The sequence below is a fragment of the Lepisosteus platostomus genome, chromosome 10 (genome assembly GCF_059453375.1).
Source record: "Lepisosteus platostomus isolate fLepPlt1 chromosome 10, fLepPlt1.hap1, whole genome shotgun sequence".
In the NCBI taxonomy this organism is placed as follows: domain Eukaryota; kingdom Metazoa; phylum Chordata; class Actinopteri; order Semionotiformes; family Lepisosteidae; genus Lepisosteus; species Lepisosteus platostomus.
This window is the reverse complement of record NC_142620.1, coordinates 54343215-54358697: the sequence shown is the minus strand read 5'-3', so window position 1 is coordinate 54358697 and position 15483 is coordinate 54343215. Positions and strand designations below refer to the sequence as shown.

Below are 15483 nucleotides of genomic sequence, written 5' to 3'. Positions count from 1 at the left end.
AGCTCGGGACAAGGGGAGCGGTGGCTCTGTGGCTCAGGATCTGCACCTGTGACTGGGAGGTTGCCGGTTCAAATCCCGCGGCCGGCAGAGGAATCCTACTCCGTTGGGCCCCTGAGCAAGGCCCTTAACCCCAACTGCTCCAGGGGCGCCGTATAAATGGCTGACCCTGTGCTCTGACCCCCAGTTTCTCTCCCTGTCCGTGCGTCTCATGGAGACCATGCTGGGGTCTGCGAAAAGATAATTCCTAATGCAAGAAATTATATATGGCTAATTAAGCACTTACTCATTTTCTGATGAAGGCTTCTGACTGGTATTGTCAGATACTGTTAGTCGGAGCTTAGTCAAGTGTTTATCTTATGGAGATTCGGTAATGTCTGTACAGAACCCACATGACCTCATGACCCAGTTCTAGTGATCACCGTATTTGCTCTCCAGACACGCCCTGATGTAGCTGTGTTATTCCAAGAGTCCCGACCGCGTGTTTTCATCTGAAGGACATTCATTTTAAATCGACAAAACAGTAATCACTTCTGGATTCGTCCCGATGAGGAAATGTCACTTGTTACAGTATCTCCATCGTGGTTTTTCCCCACTGTTTGAAGTATTTGTATAACTGTTCGCTTATGTCAACATATACTATATGTTTTTTCACGCTACTTCAAATCGACGTTTCCAATCTTATATGTAGTTGTACTGTATGTTTGTGCTGCCTACTTGTTACTTTGCACTCGAGTACATTTAATCTCCCAGGTTCTGCTATTTCAGGTCTTTCCTATTGTTTGTTGTACTGGTACAATACTAGCTTTTAATTGTGGGTGAAGGTGGGTGGAATGATTCCAGTTTCTTGCCGTTTTCTGTCTGTGTCGTGTTTGTGTGCTCCACACTTCACGTCTGGTACCTCCTGTATTTGGGCGGAGCGGTGGCACAGTGGCTGAAAGGTTGCCGGTTCAAATCTCTCGCCCTGTCCGTGTGTGTCTCATGGAGAGCATGTCGGGGTCTGCGAAAAGACAAATTCCTAATGCAAGAAATCGTACACGGCCAATTAAGCGGTCTGGTCTGTGAACGGATCTCCAGCACCCCGCAGCCCAGACAGTCCGCGAGAGGGAGCGCGAGTCCGGGACGCGAGCCGTCCTGCGCAGCGCGGGAGACAAGCGCGCTCTCGCTCGGCGGTGCAGCCCTGCTCTCGCTGGAAAGCAAACACGGCCGCAGGCAGGCTGCTGAGCTGGCCCGAGTGGGAGTAGACCGATCCAGCCAAATCGCTGCTTCGGGCTCTTTCGTAGATGTGCAAGGAGACGGTGGACGCCTCGGACATGCTTTGTGCAACCTGTTTCTGCGCCTGTGGCTGGAAGGTTGCCGGTTCAAATCCCGCGGCTGGCAGAGGAATCCTACTCCGTTGGGCCCCTGAGCAAGGCCCTTCACCCCAACTGCTCCAGGGGCGCCGTACAATGGCAGACCCTGCACTTTGACCCCCAGCTTCTCTCCCTGTCTGTCTGTGTCTCCATGGAGAAAAGCTGGGGTATGTGAAAAGACGAATTCCTAATGCAAGAAATTGTATAGGGCTAATAAATAAATAATAATAATAATAAAATAATGTTGGCTGTTCGTCTCATCATTTTGAGCATTTTACTACGTAATTTTATTAACTAAATCATGCGAAATGCAACAGAGAACTCCATCTTTTTTTTTTAATCGTAAGCGGGCGTTTTGTCAATAGTCGATAGTCAATAGTTGACCAAATATCTTGGGCTTCAGTTTTTCCTGTCTAGCCTTGAGCAGTGCGGTAGATCCGGTGGCATGGCGAGGAGTTTTGTGAGCCGAGTTGAATCGTGGACGGACGTTGCGCCATTGGTGCAACAAATAAGAAATCGGCTTCCTCGTTTCGTATTACTGACCTTTCGTAATTCGGAATCGGCTCAAAACTGCACAACTCAAAGCAGCTGGGTGGTTTGGGTTTAAATATTTCCTGTTCCCCTTTCATACCGACAGAGTGCAGCGCGTGCAGTGGGAAGTCGAGATACATAAAACAATCCGAGAAGTTTCTGCTCCTTCGTTTCTTTTTTCTGCTGAGAACTATGTATGAATATTTCTTTACAAATTAATTTTGGCTTATCTGAAATAATTCTTATGTTTATTTAGATAAACAAACGAACTAGTCTTAACTAGGATACAATTGTTCTGAGCCAGCTACTCAATTGAAAATAGTTTTCTGAGAGGAAAAACTCGCAGTTTTCCCTGGCTGTCTCTAAAATAGAGACAGTACCGTGAAATCACTTTCTTTAAAATACGTTCCACACCTGGGGTTCAGAAATATTAAAGGGTTTTATATACAAAAGTATATTTGGTGTTACAGTAATGTGCACCAGGTTATCCAAAAAATGAGAGACAAATACTGACAGAGCAAAAAAAAAATCCCGGTCTGATTAATGATCAACGCATTCAGGAAGCAGCCATGTGCTTATTGATCCCTTCACACGAAACACTGCGATCGGAACATTCTGATCTCCTGCGTCACGGATGATCGACTGTCCTCGCCGTTTCTCTAACGCGCCGACCAGCGTTGCAGCGTCCAGGAACACAACCGCTCTTTTATCCGATGTGGCGCTGGGCCGGCGCGCAGATCCCATTGGAAAAGCTTCAGACGCACCTGGAGGACTGGTTCGGTCACGGACATGAAAACCAGGCTTCAAGCACAACTCAAAAGCCCCTTCTCGTCCTGTTCACGCGGGTGGGCCCCCCCCGCTCATTGCGCCGTTCCCAGCGGTTCCCTGCTGCTTCTGCTGACGAACGACAGCAGGGGGCTCAGCATCCTCTTGAACGACGCGAACCCGCCGAGCTGGCCCTTCCGGCCCGGGGCCTCCGGCTCCGCCCGGCTCAGTGCGTCGGCGCTGTTGTTGTTCGTGTTCAGGGGCCCAAGAGCCCAGCCCTGCTCGTCCATGGCCCCCAGCAGCTCCCTCATCTCCGCGGGCGCGTCCCCCCTCAGGTACTGCCAGGCTCTCCGGCCGCCGTGGTCCATGGCGTCCACGCTGGCGCTGTAGGCGCCCACCAGGATCTTGACCACCATGTGCCGCCCGTGCATGGCAGCCACGTGGAGCGGGGTGAGCCCCCCGCTGGCTCTCACGTCAATGTTCACCGGCAGCCCCCGGCTTTCCGCGTACCTCATCACCTTTATCAGCGTCTCGTCTTTGCCGTGCTTGGCGAGCCAGTGCATGACCGTGAACCCGGAGACAAAATCCTTTCTGGTCAGCAGGCTCGGGTCCTCCGAGAGGAACTCCACGATGGTGTCGTAATTCCCGTCCACGACCGACAGCATCCAGGCGTGCTCCACCGGATCCAGGGCCCAGAATGTCCTGGTCAGGTTGCCGTCCTCGGTGCTGGGCTGGGCGGCCTCATCCCCGCAGTCCCCGGCAGCGCTGGAGCTCTGCGACGAGACCAGTATGCTGCCCAGGCCGTTGTGCAGACCGTTGTGCAGGAACAGCTCCTTTAGGTATTTCTTCCTCATGGCCGGGGTGAGGGACGCGCACGGGGCGCCGTCGGTCTCGCTCACCTCCGGCTGCCTCTGCAGCTTCGCCCTGCGCGCGGAGGCGTACCCGCAGGCTCTCGCGCTCAGCCGGGGCGCGCGCTCCTCCCGGCTCCCGGTGCCTCCGGCCGCCCGCCAGGCGGCTCTGGGAATCGGGGGGCCCCCGTCGCTGGCACCCGCGGCGGCGCATCTAGACCCTTCCTCCCCCCCCTCCTCCTCTTCCTCCTGCACCGGCGGCGAAGCTGCGGCTATCTGATACGCATCTAAATGAGCGCCCGGGCTGACCGTCCCTGGCGGTTCGGAGACGCCGGCGCTGTCGCCCATTGCTGAGGAATTTCTCCTCCTCTTCCTCGATCAAGTGCTCTTCTGACGGATAAGAGGGTTTTAAATTCCAGACATCGAAGTTCTCATCCCCGGCGCGAGTATTTGCCCGGGCCCCTTAGGGAAATGAACAACAGTGAGAAAAGCAGTTCCCAGGGCAGCTTTCTGAAATTATTTTTCCTGTTGTACTCGTCCTGAACCCAGACTCCAAACAAAGTGAAACCGACGAGAGAGCAAATTTCGCGGTGGCTGTTGCATTCGTCAATGTGCGCTAGTCCATAACACCTATCTATAGATTGATATAAGACTCACCTGGTGTGCTGTGATCGTCCCCACTGCCCTCTCCGAATGTGTGATCTTAAAAGACACAGAGAGCGCCACCCATTTAACTGTTCCTCTTTCTCGGGTATCTCGTGTTTCCGCTGCTGGTCTTAAGATAAACTACCAAAATATGCGAGAGGAAAAACAAAGCACAAGAAGAGTTCGTTGCGCTCCGTGGGCTTGAGACGTGTGATGTTTAAAGGCGCTACGCCCTTACCCAAACCCACGGAAATGCATTGAGGTTTCTGGTTTGTGCCTCAGTAAAAACCGATTTGTCTGCACGACCCTTTTCCTTGCTGACATATGGGGTAAAACTACGCACCTATTCGGTTTTCATTCCGCAGGTTACTGAGCGGTTCTTATATTCTTTAAAGTAGTTCAACGTCTGTAACAATGTACCTTTCCTCGTCACCTGTGCGCGTTTATCTCCTTGGAAGATCTTTACGCAAACCCGCAGTTCGGTTGCCCGGGCGGTATTCTCCCAGCTTTTATCGCTGAAAATCCTCAAATGCCAGATCCTTCAAGGAAATAGCCTGGTTTAAGACTCTCCATTCCGCGGAAGCTTAGAATACTCTCAAACCGAAATCGCTTCTCCTCTTTCAAGAAGGTCAGGTCTCACCCCTCCTTCTCCGCCCCCCCGCTTTCACCCCACCGCTGCTAACAAAGTTCAGATTTAATCCTGCGCCACTACTGAACCAGCAGTATGCAAGCCGCGACACACGTCTATCAGTATTCCCCCGTCACGATCACTTTTAATATGTTACTCATGAAGAAAGATAAAGTATACTTTGTTTTCGATAGGTATGGATACCTCTAGCAGTCCTAAGGGAGCAGAGAGTCCGCACACCACAAATCTGCCCTGAACAGTGAAGCTTTTCGAAGCGAAAGTAAAGAGAACAGCACGTCGTAGCTCTGTTTGTACTCGACAGTCAGTTTGTTTACGTAATATTCTAAAACAAGATTACAAGCAACTGGGCAATACGGGAATACTGGAAACTACGTAATATTGCAGAATAAATAATTCCTCTTGGAGTGTCTGTGAACGCATTCTCTTGCTGCAGTGTTTCAGAAGTTGCACCTCGAGACCAATCGTGTTTAAATCGCATGGAAGTTTCTAAAACGATGCAATTAGCGTCATAGCTAATCTTCATAGCTGTCTTCAGTGTGCTAAACCTGTAAAAGATCTTTCCCAAGTCTTGCCAAGCCTGAGGAAGCCGAATTCCTTTTAGACCACAGGGAAAGGCAGTGACGTTGCTTTTCTCCTTTTAACCCCCGTCGGAGTAATCTCAGGATCATTGTCCCGCCAGGAAAATAATGGTAATTATGCTGGGGGAGCGTTTTTTTCAGTGCCTTTGACTGGGGCGGCCCGGAAATATTTTAATTGAAATGAGATCGAGGTAAAGAGGAGGCGTTCGTAAGCCATGGCCATTCGCCTGTCGACGCTATGGCTAAATTTTTTTTGTCTTTGCCACGGACTCTGGGGCACCTTCAGGATTGCACGCGTGAGTGCGGCATCTCATTGCACCTCTTTGGCTTTCTGGGTGTGAGTACTTCACTCCCGGGTTCCCTGCCAGCACGGGGGTGGGCGGCTTGTCCCGGAAAGCGCCCCGGGAACAATTATCCGCAGTTCTGTGTTACCGGTGAAACAAGCGCTCAGGCCCCACAGCACGGCCGTGTCACTGGAAGTCGCAGTAGCTCCTGCAATAGGCGGTGCTGCGGCCGTGTGCGCAAGAAACGGCACAGCGCGGTTCGGTGTCACTTTTCACTGCTGTGTGCTGCGTGTCTTCTCTGAGGGGGTTATTATCAAGACTGGGAGAGCGGGTTCCTACACATTTGTCGACACCAAGACCTGGCATCAGATTTCAAAGATATCCTCCAACTTTTCCTAGTTCACTTATGCTTGTTAACAGGTGAAATCGTTAAAAAAATGGGGGGAAAAAGTAGTTTTTTAGGACTACGTTTGCGCTTTTCCTAAATACTATGTCTTTACTAAAATTATAAATCTCTAAGGAACACAGGAAAGTACAAAAATAGACCCGTAAATGTCTTGTGTAAATATTTGAAAATACTGCACACCCTGTTGTTCATATACACACTCTTCTTGTCTCCTGTATGAAGGTGCCGCCGGCCAATGAGGTTGAGTTACCAAGTGCAAGTCAGAGGCAGGAAAGGTTTGATCGCGCAAACTGAAAACGCGACACGGAACTAGGCAGGTGGGCGAGGTGGGCTGCGCCGTCTCGACGTCCGCCCGAAGTCCACAGCAGATCTCGGCGTGTTCACTTTGCTCGAATCTCTAACTGCGGGACGGTACGGTCAATTGTTCGGATAGGAGGGCGTTTCCCAATTAGGGGGTACGTAAATAATGGAAAGTGTGCCGTGCGGCCTCGGGACATGCAGAGCTCTCAGGGCGGCAGGATTCTCTAGCGTGGATCAAAACACGAGAAACCCCTCTGGCGCTTCCTTCTCTAGTCCACTGATAAGCTTCCTGAGAACTTGAGAATGATCGCATTTCCTGCTGATTTACACTCTTGAGTCTTGGCATCTCGCAGACGTCAGCTTCCCAGGTCCTGTCTGTATCTGCCCCCCTAGTCGCGTGCTGAATAGAGCTCATCCACAGGCGGAGGCGGTGATGTCAGACACCTGGTTTGTTTCTCTTAATCCTGGTTTATCCATATATCGGCAAGACGTGTTCATGATTCGCACACACGCGCTGTTTATTGAGCTAGAACATAAAGAAACGCTATAACACAAGAGCATAACAAGACAGTGGAGGTCATTCGGGTCACACTACTGCAGCAGCCCGTTGGGGTTTTACTAGATAATGTATCCGAGGGCCTCATCCAGCCTTTCCTTGAAAGGAGCTCCAGTCTCCCACACCCCTTCTGGTAAAGCAACGTTTTCTTCAGCAAGTCGAGGATGAAGATGTTGGAAATAACACGATTCAACAGGGGGTATTTCTGAAATTTAAAACTGTGCAGAACACAAAACGTCCAGACCAGCAGGCAGGGGTCACCGGTGTCTGTTATGGACGCCAGCCTTACTGGTGATGAAGAGCCCAGGAGGCACAGCGGCGGCAGCAGACACGGGCGTCCCCCGGTCCAGGACTGGCAACCGCTGCAACAGAGAAGGATTTGGACGGCACGCACGTCAGAACCTCGGGCAGAAGCCAGAACCCGCCCCGGTCGGTGCTGCTGGAGTCGTTCTTAATTGATTGCAGAGAGCCGAAACGGAGTTTGGTGGGACTTCTGATATGTTCTCTAATGATTAACGTACATATTAAAATACACATATGACGGAAAATAGAACAACAACGGAAGGTTCCTATCCCCAGCAACAGTTCGCTTTCCCTAGGCCCAGAAGACCGTTTCCTGCTCTTCCAGCAGAGGTGCCCCTCAGGCGAGGCGGTCTGGGACGGTCCTGCGACGCACGCGTGTTGTCTGCGCAATACTGTATTCTAGGTCAGGCGGAGGGGTCCGGCGGCGTAGGAATAAATGGCCAAAAACTCATTATCCACAACATGCTCCAAACAAATACAGAGAAACTATTTAATACAGAGAAACTTCATGGGAACAGGAACTCCTGAATTTGTACACACGTTTCTCCGCTGGTGTAAAGGTCTGTTAGAACGCCCGTTGTGCTGTGTTATTTACATACGCGAACAAATGATGTCAAAAACCCTAATGGCAGCCGAGCTCCCGAACAGTTACACGCAAGGCGGTGTTCGTGAGGCAAGGCAGCGCTAACACGCACTTTTCTTTCACCCGCCTGGGACGCAAAGGCGTGAATTTTTGAACTTCAGGGCCTGTTCCCCACCTCATCACAGCAGAACGAACCATTTGGGGGGGGGGGAATTGGAATGGGGGGGGTTCGCAGGGAGGACAGCGGATTAAAATCTCACCGATGAAAAGGGGATGATCAAAGATCGCTTTTTTTCTTTGCGTGTTGGACGCTGGCGGGAGGAGAGGCCATGTTCCGGCCGGGGCGTGCGGCGGGGCCGGGGCGGCCGGTGTGGCGGGGGCGGCGCGGCCCCCGCTGTGGCACCGCCCTTGGGCCGCCCCGCGCTCGCGGCTCCGCGCTGCTTCCTGTTCGGCGACACTGCGAGACGCTGCAGCCATGGCGGCCACGGAGATCGCTCGGCAAGCGGTGAGTGTCTCTAGCCCCGGGGCTCCAGCGCTGCTGTCTGCCCGGGGAGGCAGAGCCGGTCCGAAACCCACCGTCTGCACGCCCTGCACGGCCGGGGTGCGAGGTTACCGGTCGCGGGCTGTAGCGCCAGACACCGTCAGCCCCTCATTTATTCTCCAGTGTAGCGAGTCACGGAAAGGGAAACGTTATATTTTTTCTTCCAGTAGAGGCTGGTAAAAAAAAAAACAACAACAACTCCTCGCATCTTAATCCCGGTGAATGATATGTCTGTCGTGTGTTTTTAGTGATGGGTTTGAACGGGTTTTGGTTTTATTCTTAATCGATAAACCATGCGATTGTTTGTTTTGTTTTTTTTCATGTGGATAAGATCAGCCGTTATATAAAACCGGTATCTTCCTATCGGCTCGGCGAATATTTCAGGTGTGTTATAACGCGCGTTTCGTTTTCGTTGCACACGTCCGTGGATGTACACACAGACGAAAAATTAGAACAGTCTTGTCCGACATCGGTGTGGGACGATCATCCCCGATTCCGCTATTGAACGGTCCTGCGGCCGCCTGTCTCATTGGCTGGCTGGGCGTAGTCTTATCTGCCGTACTGTAATTCAATTAACTCAAGCGGATTAAAGCTAAGCGACCAAAAAAAAAACCCAACAACAACAACGACGGATGCGTCGGTGGGTTTTGTGCTTTTTTTAGGTGTGGAAAGGTGTGCGGGAGAGTTTCCCGGCGATGGCCGGAGAAGAAGGCAACACTGTTGCAGATGAGCGAAGGGGCCGGATACAGTAAATTGACTCTGGAGCGCCTGGTTCGCAGGGCTCGCCAGCTGCACGCCAGCTCGGAAACACTGAGCGGAGGAAACGACACTCGTTTTTGCGCCGTGCGTTCAGATTTAAAGATATTTTTTCCCCCCCGTGTCTTCACTTTATGTAGGACCCCAAGGCCGGTTTATTTAGATTGCTGAGGCCCAGGTGTCAGTGCAGATGGGGCCCCCACTGATCAGGACTGTACAGGACTCGCCCGGGCTGCCCGGGTGGTTTCTGCAGCAGGCCTTGGTGACCTGGGGGTGCTGTTGAGTTTAAACACATGGCCTCCCACTGCCAGGGCCGTTTGTGTGTGAGCAAGCTCTTCTCCCCTGATGGGATGTCTGAGACCGGCCTGTTGGAGTTGGCGTAGTCACGCTTGCTTGCCACCTCTGTAAAAGTGGCGGAGTAGTGAAGATGTTCTTTCATGTTCGATTTGACAAGCCACAGTAAAACTCCACCTGAAACAAACAAAAAAACTTTGTTGATGTATTTTGGGAACCTTAAAGGTTTGAATAGTTTTTTTTACTGAATTCTTAATCATGTATGCCTTTGAATGGTTTTACTTGATTGTATCCCATTATAATTCCTGATTGTCTGCTCAGATGGGTTTGTGTCTGGTTCCATAGATTTGTGTCTACAATAACTATCTTTATTTTAATTTGCTTTGCATTTGCTGTAGTCATCTTTTGATCAAATTGCGAATATAAGACATCAGTGCCCAGTTTTAAACGGTGTATAGTAGTTTCATAGTTGTTTCATATGTGCTGATCATGATGTTTCACAACCGTTTTAAATCCCTTCTTTTTTGATTAACATTGAACCACACAAGAAATGTTTTACAATGCTGTTTGCTGGACTGTTGACTGATTAGTCAGTTCAGTTTTCTGCTTTGCATGATCTATAGCCTTAAATACCGTTGCTTTACTACTGACAGTCTTTCAATCAGAATCTTGTTGTTTTTGAATGGCAATGCTGTCTAGTAAGACTAATACTGATAATAATAATAATAATAATAATAATAATAATAATAATAATTGTTTACACTTATAAAGCGCTTTTCTGGACACTCCCCTCAAAGCGCTTTACAGGTAATGGGGATCCCCTCCACCACCACCAGTGTGTAACATCCACCTTTTTTCCCACTACAACATTTCTTGTGATGACACGTAAACAATAACTTTATTCCTTAAAAGTTACAAGTCAGCCTGTTGTTATTGATACTCGAAGACCTTTCAGTGCTGTCTGGGACAGAAGAATAAATTGGACACAGCAAATGTTCTATTACCTGTGTCCACTCAGGGTTTTTTCTTCAGTGGGTATCTAGGCCCCCTGGTTGGGGGACTGCAGGTTAGCACAGAATAGCTGGTGACTGAAGTGTCGTGCCTGTCTGTGCCTCCCCACTCCCGAGTGGCAGAGGGAGCTGTCTTGCGTGATCAGAAGGCCGAGTTTGAACTGTGTGCCCTCGGTGGGTGTGTGAGACAGACTGGTTTCCCAGGGGTCTTGAGTACTGAGTATTGGGACTGGCGTCTGCATGGAAAGAGCAGTAGTTGTGCTCACTGCTGGCTCTGGTACTGTATTGACACACACTGGAGTGTGCGAAACCTTCTCGCTGTCTCGACTGAGGGTCAGGCCCTGCAGTCTCCCGCTGTGATTGAGGTGTTAAGGAAGATTCTTTTTTGTGAGCATATCTGATAGATGGGATATCTTTTACACTTTGGTAATTAGAGACTTGTACCACGGCATCTTAAACGCAGCGTTGAATGAAAGCCCAGTACTCGCCGAAGCTGTTGTAACAGGCATGGCCCTCTGTTCAAGTCTTGCTAACCTTCGAGGTGTCTGTGCTTGTTGTGGATTCCCGCTTGCAGGTGCGAGCAGTCGAGCGTGCCGCGCTCTCCCCTCTGTTTGTGTGTCCAGCTGGAGACGCGGGACAGGAGAACGCTCGGTCCCAGCCCCGCTCGGCTTTCGGGACCCTGTAATGGCGTCTGCTCTGTCCGCCCGTCCTGGGGGCCTGTGTCCTGCACGTCCTCTCGTGGAACGTTTTCTGCGGAAGATGAAGTAGCCGTGAACATTCAGGACTTTCCGGATATGTAAATTGCGGTTTGGCAGGCTGCCTCAGCAGCTCGAATTCTCAACGAGGTTAACAGACAGGAAACAGGAAGTGAGCAGCAGACAACAGCCAGGCTGCCACTGGAGTACCTTGTACGGTATGAGACGGCAGCACCGATGGAGGCTGCGCGCTTGAGGCGGGGGGTGGGGGTGACCAGAAGCTGCGGTGCAACGGGCCTTCCTGCCCCATCCCTGCGCTCAAGCAGACGGTCGGCGTGCTCTTGCGCATGTCACTCCGCCTTGAGTTTCACACCTGGGACTGGCCCTGATAGATCTCTCATCCACCCCGAGCGAAAATCAGCACCTCGGCTGCACGAAAAACAAGCCAAAGGATTCAGCCTGGACGTGTATGTGCAGTTGATGTTCCAGTGTGTTTCTGGGAAAGCTCTTCGCCTCGGGCCCTGTGTGGGGGTGTGCTTTGATGAGCTGGGGCTACTTCCTGAGAGACCTGTCCTGGAACGGCTCTCCTCCCGTCACAGTCCAAGTTTCCAGTGTTGCAGAGAGCTTCAGTGAAACACGCTTCACCGCCTGAAAATGTTCCTTGAGTTTTTACCAACCAGGCACGCGCAGTTTATAGCGCATGCTCGTTCTGTTCGTGAGCATTAAGAAGCTGGTCCAGGTTATTGCAGAGGTCTAGACTCTTAGTTTGTAGAAAGCTGATTGAAAGAATATATTGAACAACAAGATGCAAATGTGACAGTTATGCTGTGACGTGTTCAACCTGAGGCTCATTGAACATTTGTTTGATCCGTTGTGATGATGTGAGACATCTGTGTGAACAGTGAACACATGCTTGTCCAGACTGCATGAGAGGAATGGGCCAGAGGAATCACAGGTACACAGCTTGCATTGGTGCCAGCAGACGTCACATCATACTCCTCGTCTGTGAGTCTCACAGCAGACGGTTAACCAGCCTAGCTGATGAGAAGTGTTCACCTGGATGTTGAATTTACGTTATGTCATGGCATTTCAAACACATGACAGTGTTCCTGCTACAAAAAAGATCAATTTGTGCTTTGCGCAGCCACCTTTAAAGGAGCTACTGTATATAAAACGTTTATTTTTATTTTCCTGATAAATTTGTGAATTTGTGAAGTTATGAGCGATAGGGTGTCTTTTGTTGCCTAAGAATAAAGGGAACAGACAGATCTTATTGCTGTACTGGTGTGATTTTTAAAGGTTTGCAGCGAACTGTGATCCAGCTAACGTCCATCTGACCAGCGTTAGTGCTGAGATTCGTGACTGCATCATGACACTAGCTGACTGCTGTTGGCTGAGCACTTCTGAGGTTTGGGTTGGATTGCTCTCTTGGTGCTCTGTGACACAGCGCCCCCTGTGGCCCCCCAGGTGCTTGCATTCGTGCAGGGCAATCAGTGAGGGGCTCCTCTTACCACCTGTGAGGTGGTGGAAGCCGTGTGGCTCTCAGGCGAGCGAGTCAGAGCCCACACTTCCTCATTTTCTTCCCCCGTGTGCGGTCGCGGGTTTCACACCCGTGAATCGAGATTTGCAAAGCACGTCTCTTCCAAATTAAGTCTGAAAAATAACCGGTGATTCTATATTTGATTAAGTATATATTGCTAATGAAATTCTGTATGCTTTCTCACTTTCATGTAAAAATGTTCATGTTAAGAAATGAAGTTGTCAAATTCTGTTTTCATTCCCTGATTTTGTAATGAGGGGTGCCTAAGTTGAGCTGCGTTTGCAGCGTCCTGTCTGAGCTAACTGTGTGTGTTTCCTTCAGGGAGAAGGTGCACGGTCCATCCCCCTGTCCGGCCATGTGGGCTTTGACAGCATGCCTGACCAGCTGGTCAACAAGTCCGTCAATCATGGCTTCTGCTTCAACATCCTCTGTGTCGGTGAGTCCGACTCCGTACCAGTGTCATTCTTGTGAAGGGCTTAAACCAGGTAAACCCAGGACTGTTTCCATTGTGTGGCCATTCATTTTCCATGTCTATGGTGTTTGTGAATTAGACACAGCCGAGGTCACAGGCTACTTGCCTGTCAGTCCCACAGTAGATGGTTGTCCAGCCTGTTAAAGCTGTTTCTGAAGATGACGCAGTTCCTTTTATGTCTTCCAAGCGCTCATGTGTTGATCCTGTAGAGGGCGTCTTGAGTGGCTGCTGGTCTTGCAGGATTATTGTCAGCCTGAAGATAATTTTGCGTCCATCTCTTGCCTTCACTTGTCTGGTTTTCTATAAATGTCTGTGCTGCTCTGTTTCTTGACTTGTAAACTGTGCCCTGAAGATGTTTGTGCTTGCATACTTGACATGTTGTTCTTAGATCCATAACAGCCCAGTGAGGTCATGGAATTAAAGTCCTAATGAAGTGGAAATGTATCTTCCAGTGCACTGTGGGAAGCAGAGTGCGCAGAGCAGCTGGATGCTGTGACCTTTTCACTTCCTCTTCTCCGCTGCCTGTGACATGTAACGATGAAGAAACACAGCAGCTCCTGTCTCGACTGTGAAACAAACAAGCCGTCTTTTCTAGCGATTCTCATAGCCCAGCTCTGCAAGAGAGCAGTGACGTGCCGCCATTGCACTTGAAAATCGCTGGTTATTTGGGGACGTGCAGCATACAACAATAAAATGATGAAATCTAGTAAAGGAATGAAAAACCGCATGGTTTAACAGTTAATGACTAGTTTGTGAGGTTTAGTGTTGTTAATAGTTTTAAAACTGAACCTCATGAAATCTCATTCCTTCTTGGTTTTTTTAGGAGGCAAAGAAGTTTCTCCCCCCAGCAGTGTTTTTGTTTTAAACTCTTATCAAATAACTGAATTTCTAAATCATCCAGCATGTATTGAATATACTGTATATGAGAAGAAGCTACTTTAGTCTGGAGGAGCTTCAAGCACATCACATGTTTTACATCTGGATCTGTTTGTTGGATTTGAAAGGAATACATTTGGAATATTTTTGTGGAAGCCTGCATGTGCCTTCGAGTTTAGTGCAAAGAAAGAGCTGTAGCTCCATATGGCTGTGGTATGAGTATCTGAGGATGTTGAAATAGTGGCCTTATTTTGAGTTCATATTGGTCATTTATCATTGCGAGTTCTCCTCTGTTGTTTGTGGGTATGTTATTCCCAGTATAAAAGCTCTCTCCTTTCTGTTTGGAGCTGATCCTCTGCCAGACAAGACTGTTCGTTTTTGCCAAGATGTGCTGAACTCTTCTTAGTGGTTTTCTCTTGAGGCTAAACACAAAGGCCCCTCACACTCTGACCTCACACATTGGAGTGGAAGAGCCAATATGTAGTTTCTCAGGGATTCCCTGGTTTCAGAGCTTTTTCCACTTTTAACTCAGTGCGGCGTCTTTCCAATTTCAGTGTGCCTGTTCAGTATGTGTGCAACATTGGCCTGGTTTGTGTGATGTAAGGGTGCAACATGCATTAAACAATACCTCTTCTTGAATTTATAAAATAATGAATCCAGTACATTTGTATAGCAGTTTTCATCCCACAGTCTTGCTGAACATCTCACATACAGCCCAGTTCTTCCACCACTGAACTGCAGCAGCCATTCTGCTCCAGAAGTCCCACTGCACAGCAGACCAGGTGGAGACACGAGAAGCTGCTTGCACAGATTAATTAAGGGTGGGAGTAGGGAGGCCAGGTAGGAATTTAGCTCGAACAGGAGTTTAGCCCTTAGCCAGGGCTAAGACCCCTGCTCTTATGAACAGTGTCATAACTCAGATCCTACCATACCGTTCGTAAGAGCAGGGGTGTTAGCCATGTTGTTAAATGTCAGGACTTTACCTGAAGGACAGCACCTCCTGCATTTGTGTCCTGAGCCTGCTGGTTTCCTGGTTTCAGGCGAGACGGGCCTGGGCAAGTCCACCCTGATGGACACGCTCTTCAACACCAAGTTTGAGGGGGAGCCCACCCAGCACAATCAGCCCGGCGTGCAGCTCAGGTCCAACACCTACGAGCTGCAGGAGAGCAACGTGCGTCTGAAGCTCACCATGGTCAACACTGTGGGCTTCGGAGACCAGATCAACAAGGAGGACAGGTAGGGGCTTTCTGGGGGCACTGTACCCCTTTCCTCTTTACTCCTCTGATGGGCTGCGTCTCAGTCTGAGCAATTTCAGGGGGAGAAACTGCTCGCTTTTACAGTGAACATATGCTGATTTATTTTCCCATGGTTAATTTGCGTTGAATAACCGGCCAGTGTTCAGGAACAGCAAGAATATTGCTGTCTGCCACGCCAGAGCTTTTTAAATGTTATTTCCTGTTTCCATGATCCAGTTTTGCTCTCAGTGAGAGCTGTGTAGAGAG

The 15483-nt window shown here is 49.8% G+C and overlaps 2 protein-coding genes across 13 annotated transcripts in view; one reads left to right on the top strand and one right to left on the bottom strand.

The window, feature by feature from the left end:
- Window positions 1–2300: 2300 nt before the first annotated feature.
- Window positions 2301–5434, bottom strand: sowahd (sosondowah ankyrin repeat domain family d). 5 transcript variants are annotated; one of them, XM_088597364.1, is made up of 3 exons: window positions 4559–4958; window positions 4151–4195; window positions 2301–3955 (listed from the first exon to the last, which is right to left on the bottom strand). In XM_088597364.1, the coding sequence occupies exon 3, from the start codon at window positions 3839–3841 to the stop codon at window positions 2741–2743; it is 1101 nt and encodes a 366-aa protein (XP_088453490.1). In that variant the 5' UTR covers window positions 3842–3955; window positions 4151–4195; window positions 4559–4958; the 3' UTR covers window positions 2301–2740. The 5 variants fall into 5 exon arrangements, with proteins under 5 accessions (XP_088453490.1, XP_088453492.1, XP_088453488.1 ...); XM_088597366.1 differs by lacking the exons at window positions 4151–4195; window positions 4559–4958 and adding an exon at window positions 4971–5434; XM_088597362.1 differs by having other exon boundaries at window positions 4151–4958.
- A 2710-nt stretch (window positions 5435–8144) lies between these two features.
- septin6 (septin 6) overlaps window positions 8145–15483 on the top strand; it is a 65390-nt gene continuing 58051 nt past the window's right edge. For 7 of the 8 annotated variants that reach the window (XR_015924964.1, XR_015924965.1, XM_088597353.1 and 4 more), the window contains exons 1-3: window positions 8146–8302; window positions 12955–13069; window positions 15022–15217. Coding sequence is in view for 6 of the 8 variants with exons in the window: in XM_088597353.1 (XP_088453479.1) it covers window positions 8273–8302; window positions 12955–13069; window positions 15022–15217 (341 nt within the window). In the remaining 2 variants the exon portion in view is untranslated. Of the gene's footprint in view, window positions 8303–12954; window positions 13070–15021; window positions 15218–15483 lie in introns of all 8 variants that reach the window. The other variant, XM_088597350.1, reaches the window with a different exon arrangement.

Coding starts and splice junctions, on each gene's coding strand:
- sowahd (XM_088597366.1), bottom strand. CDS start 3,841: ATGGGCGACAGCGCCGGCGTCTCCGAACCGCCAGGGACGGTCAGCCCG.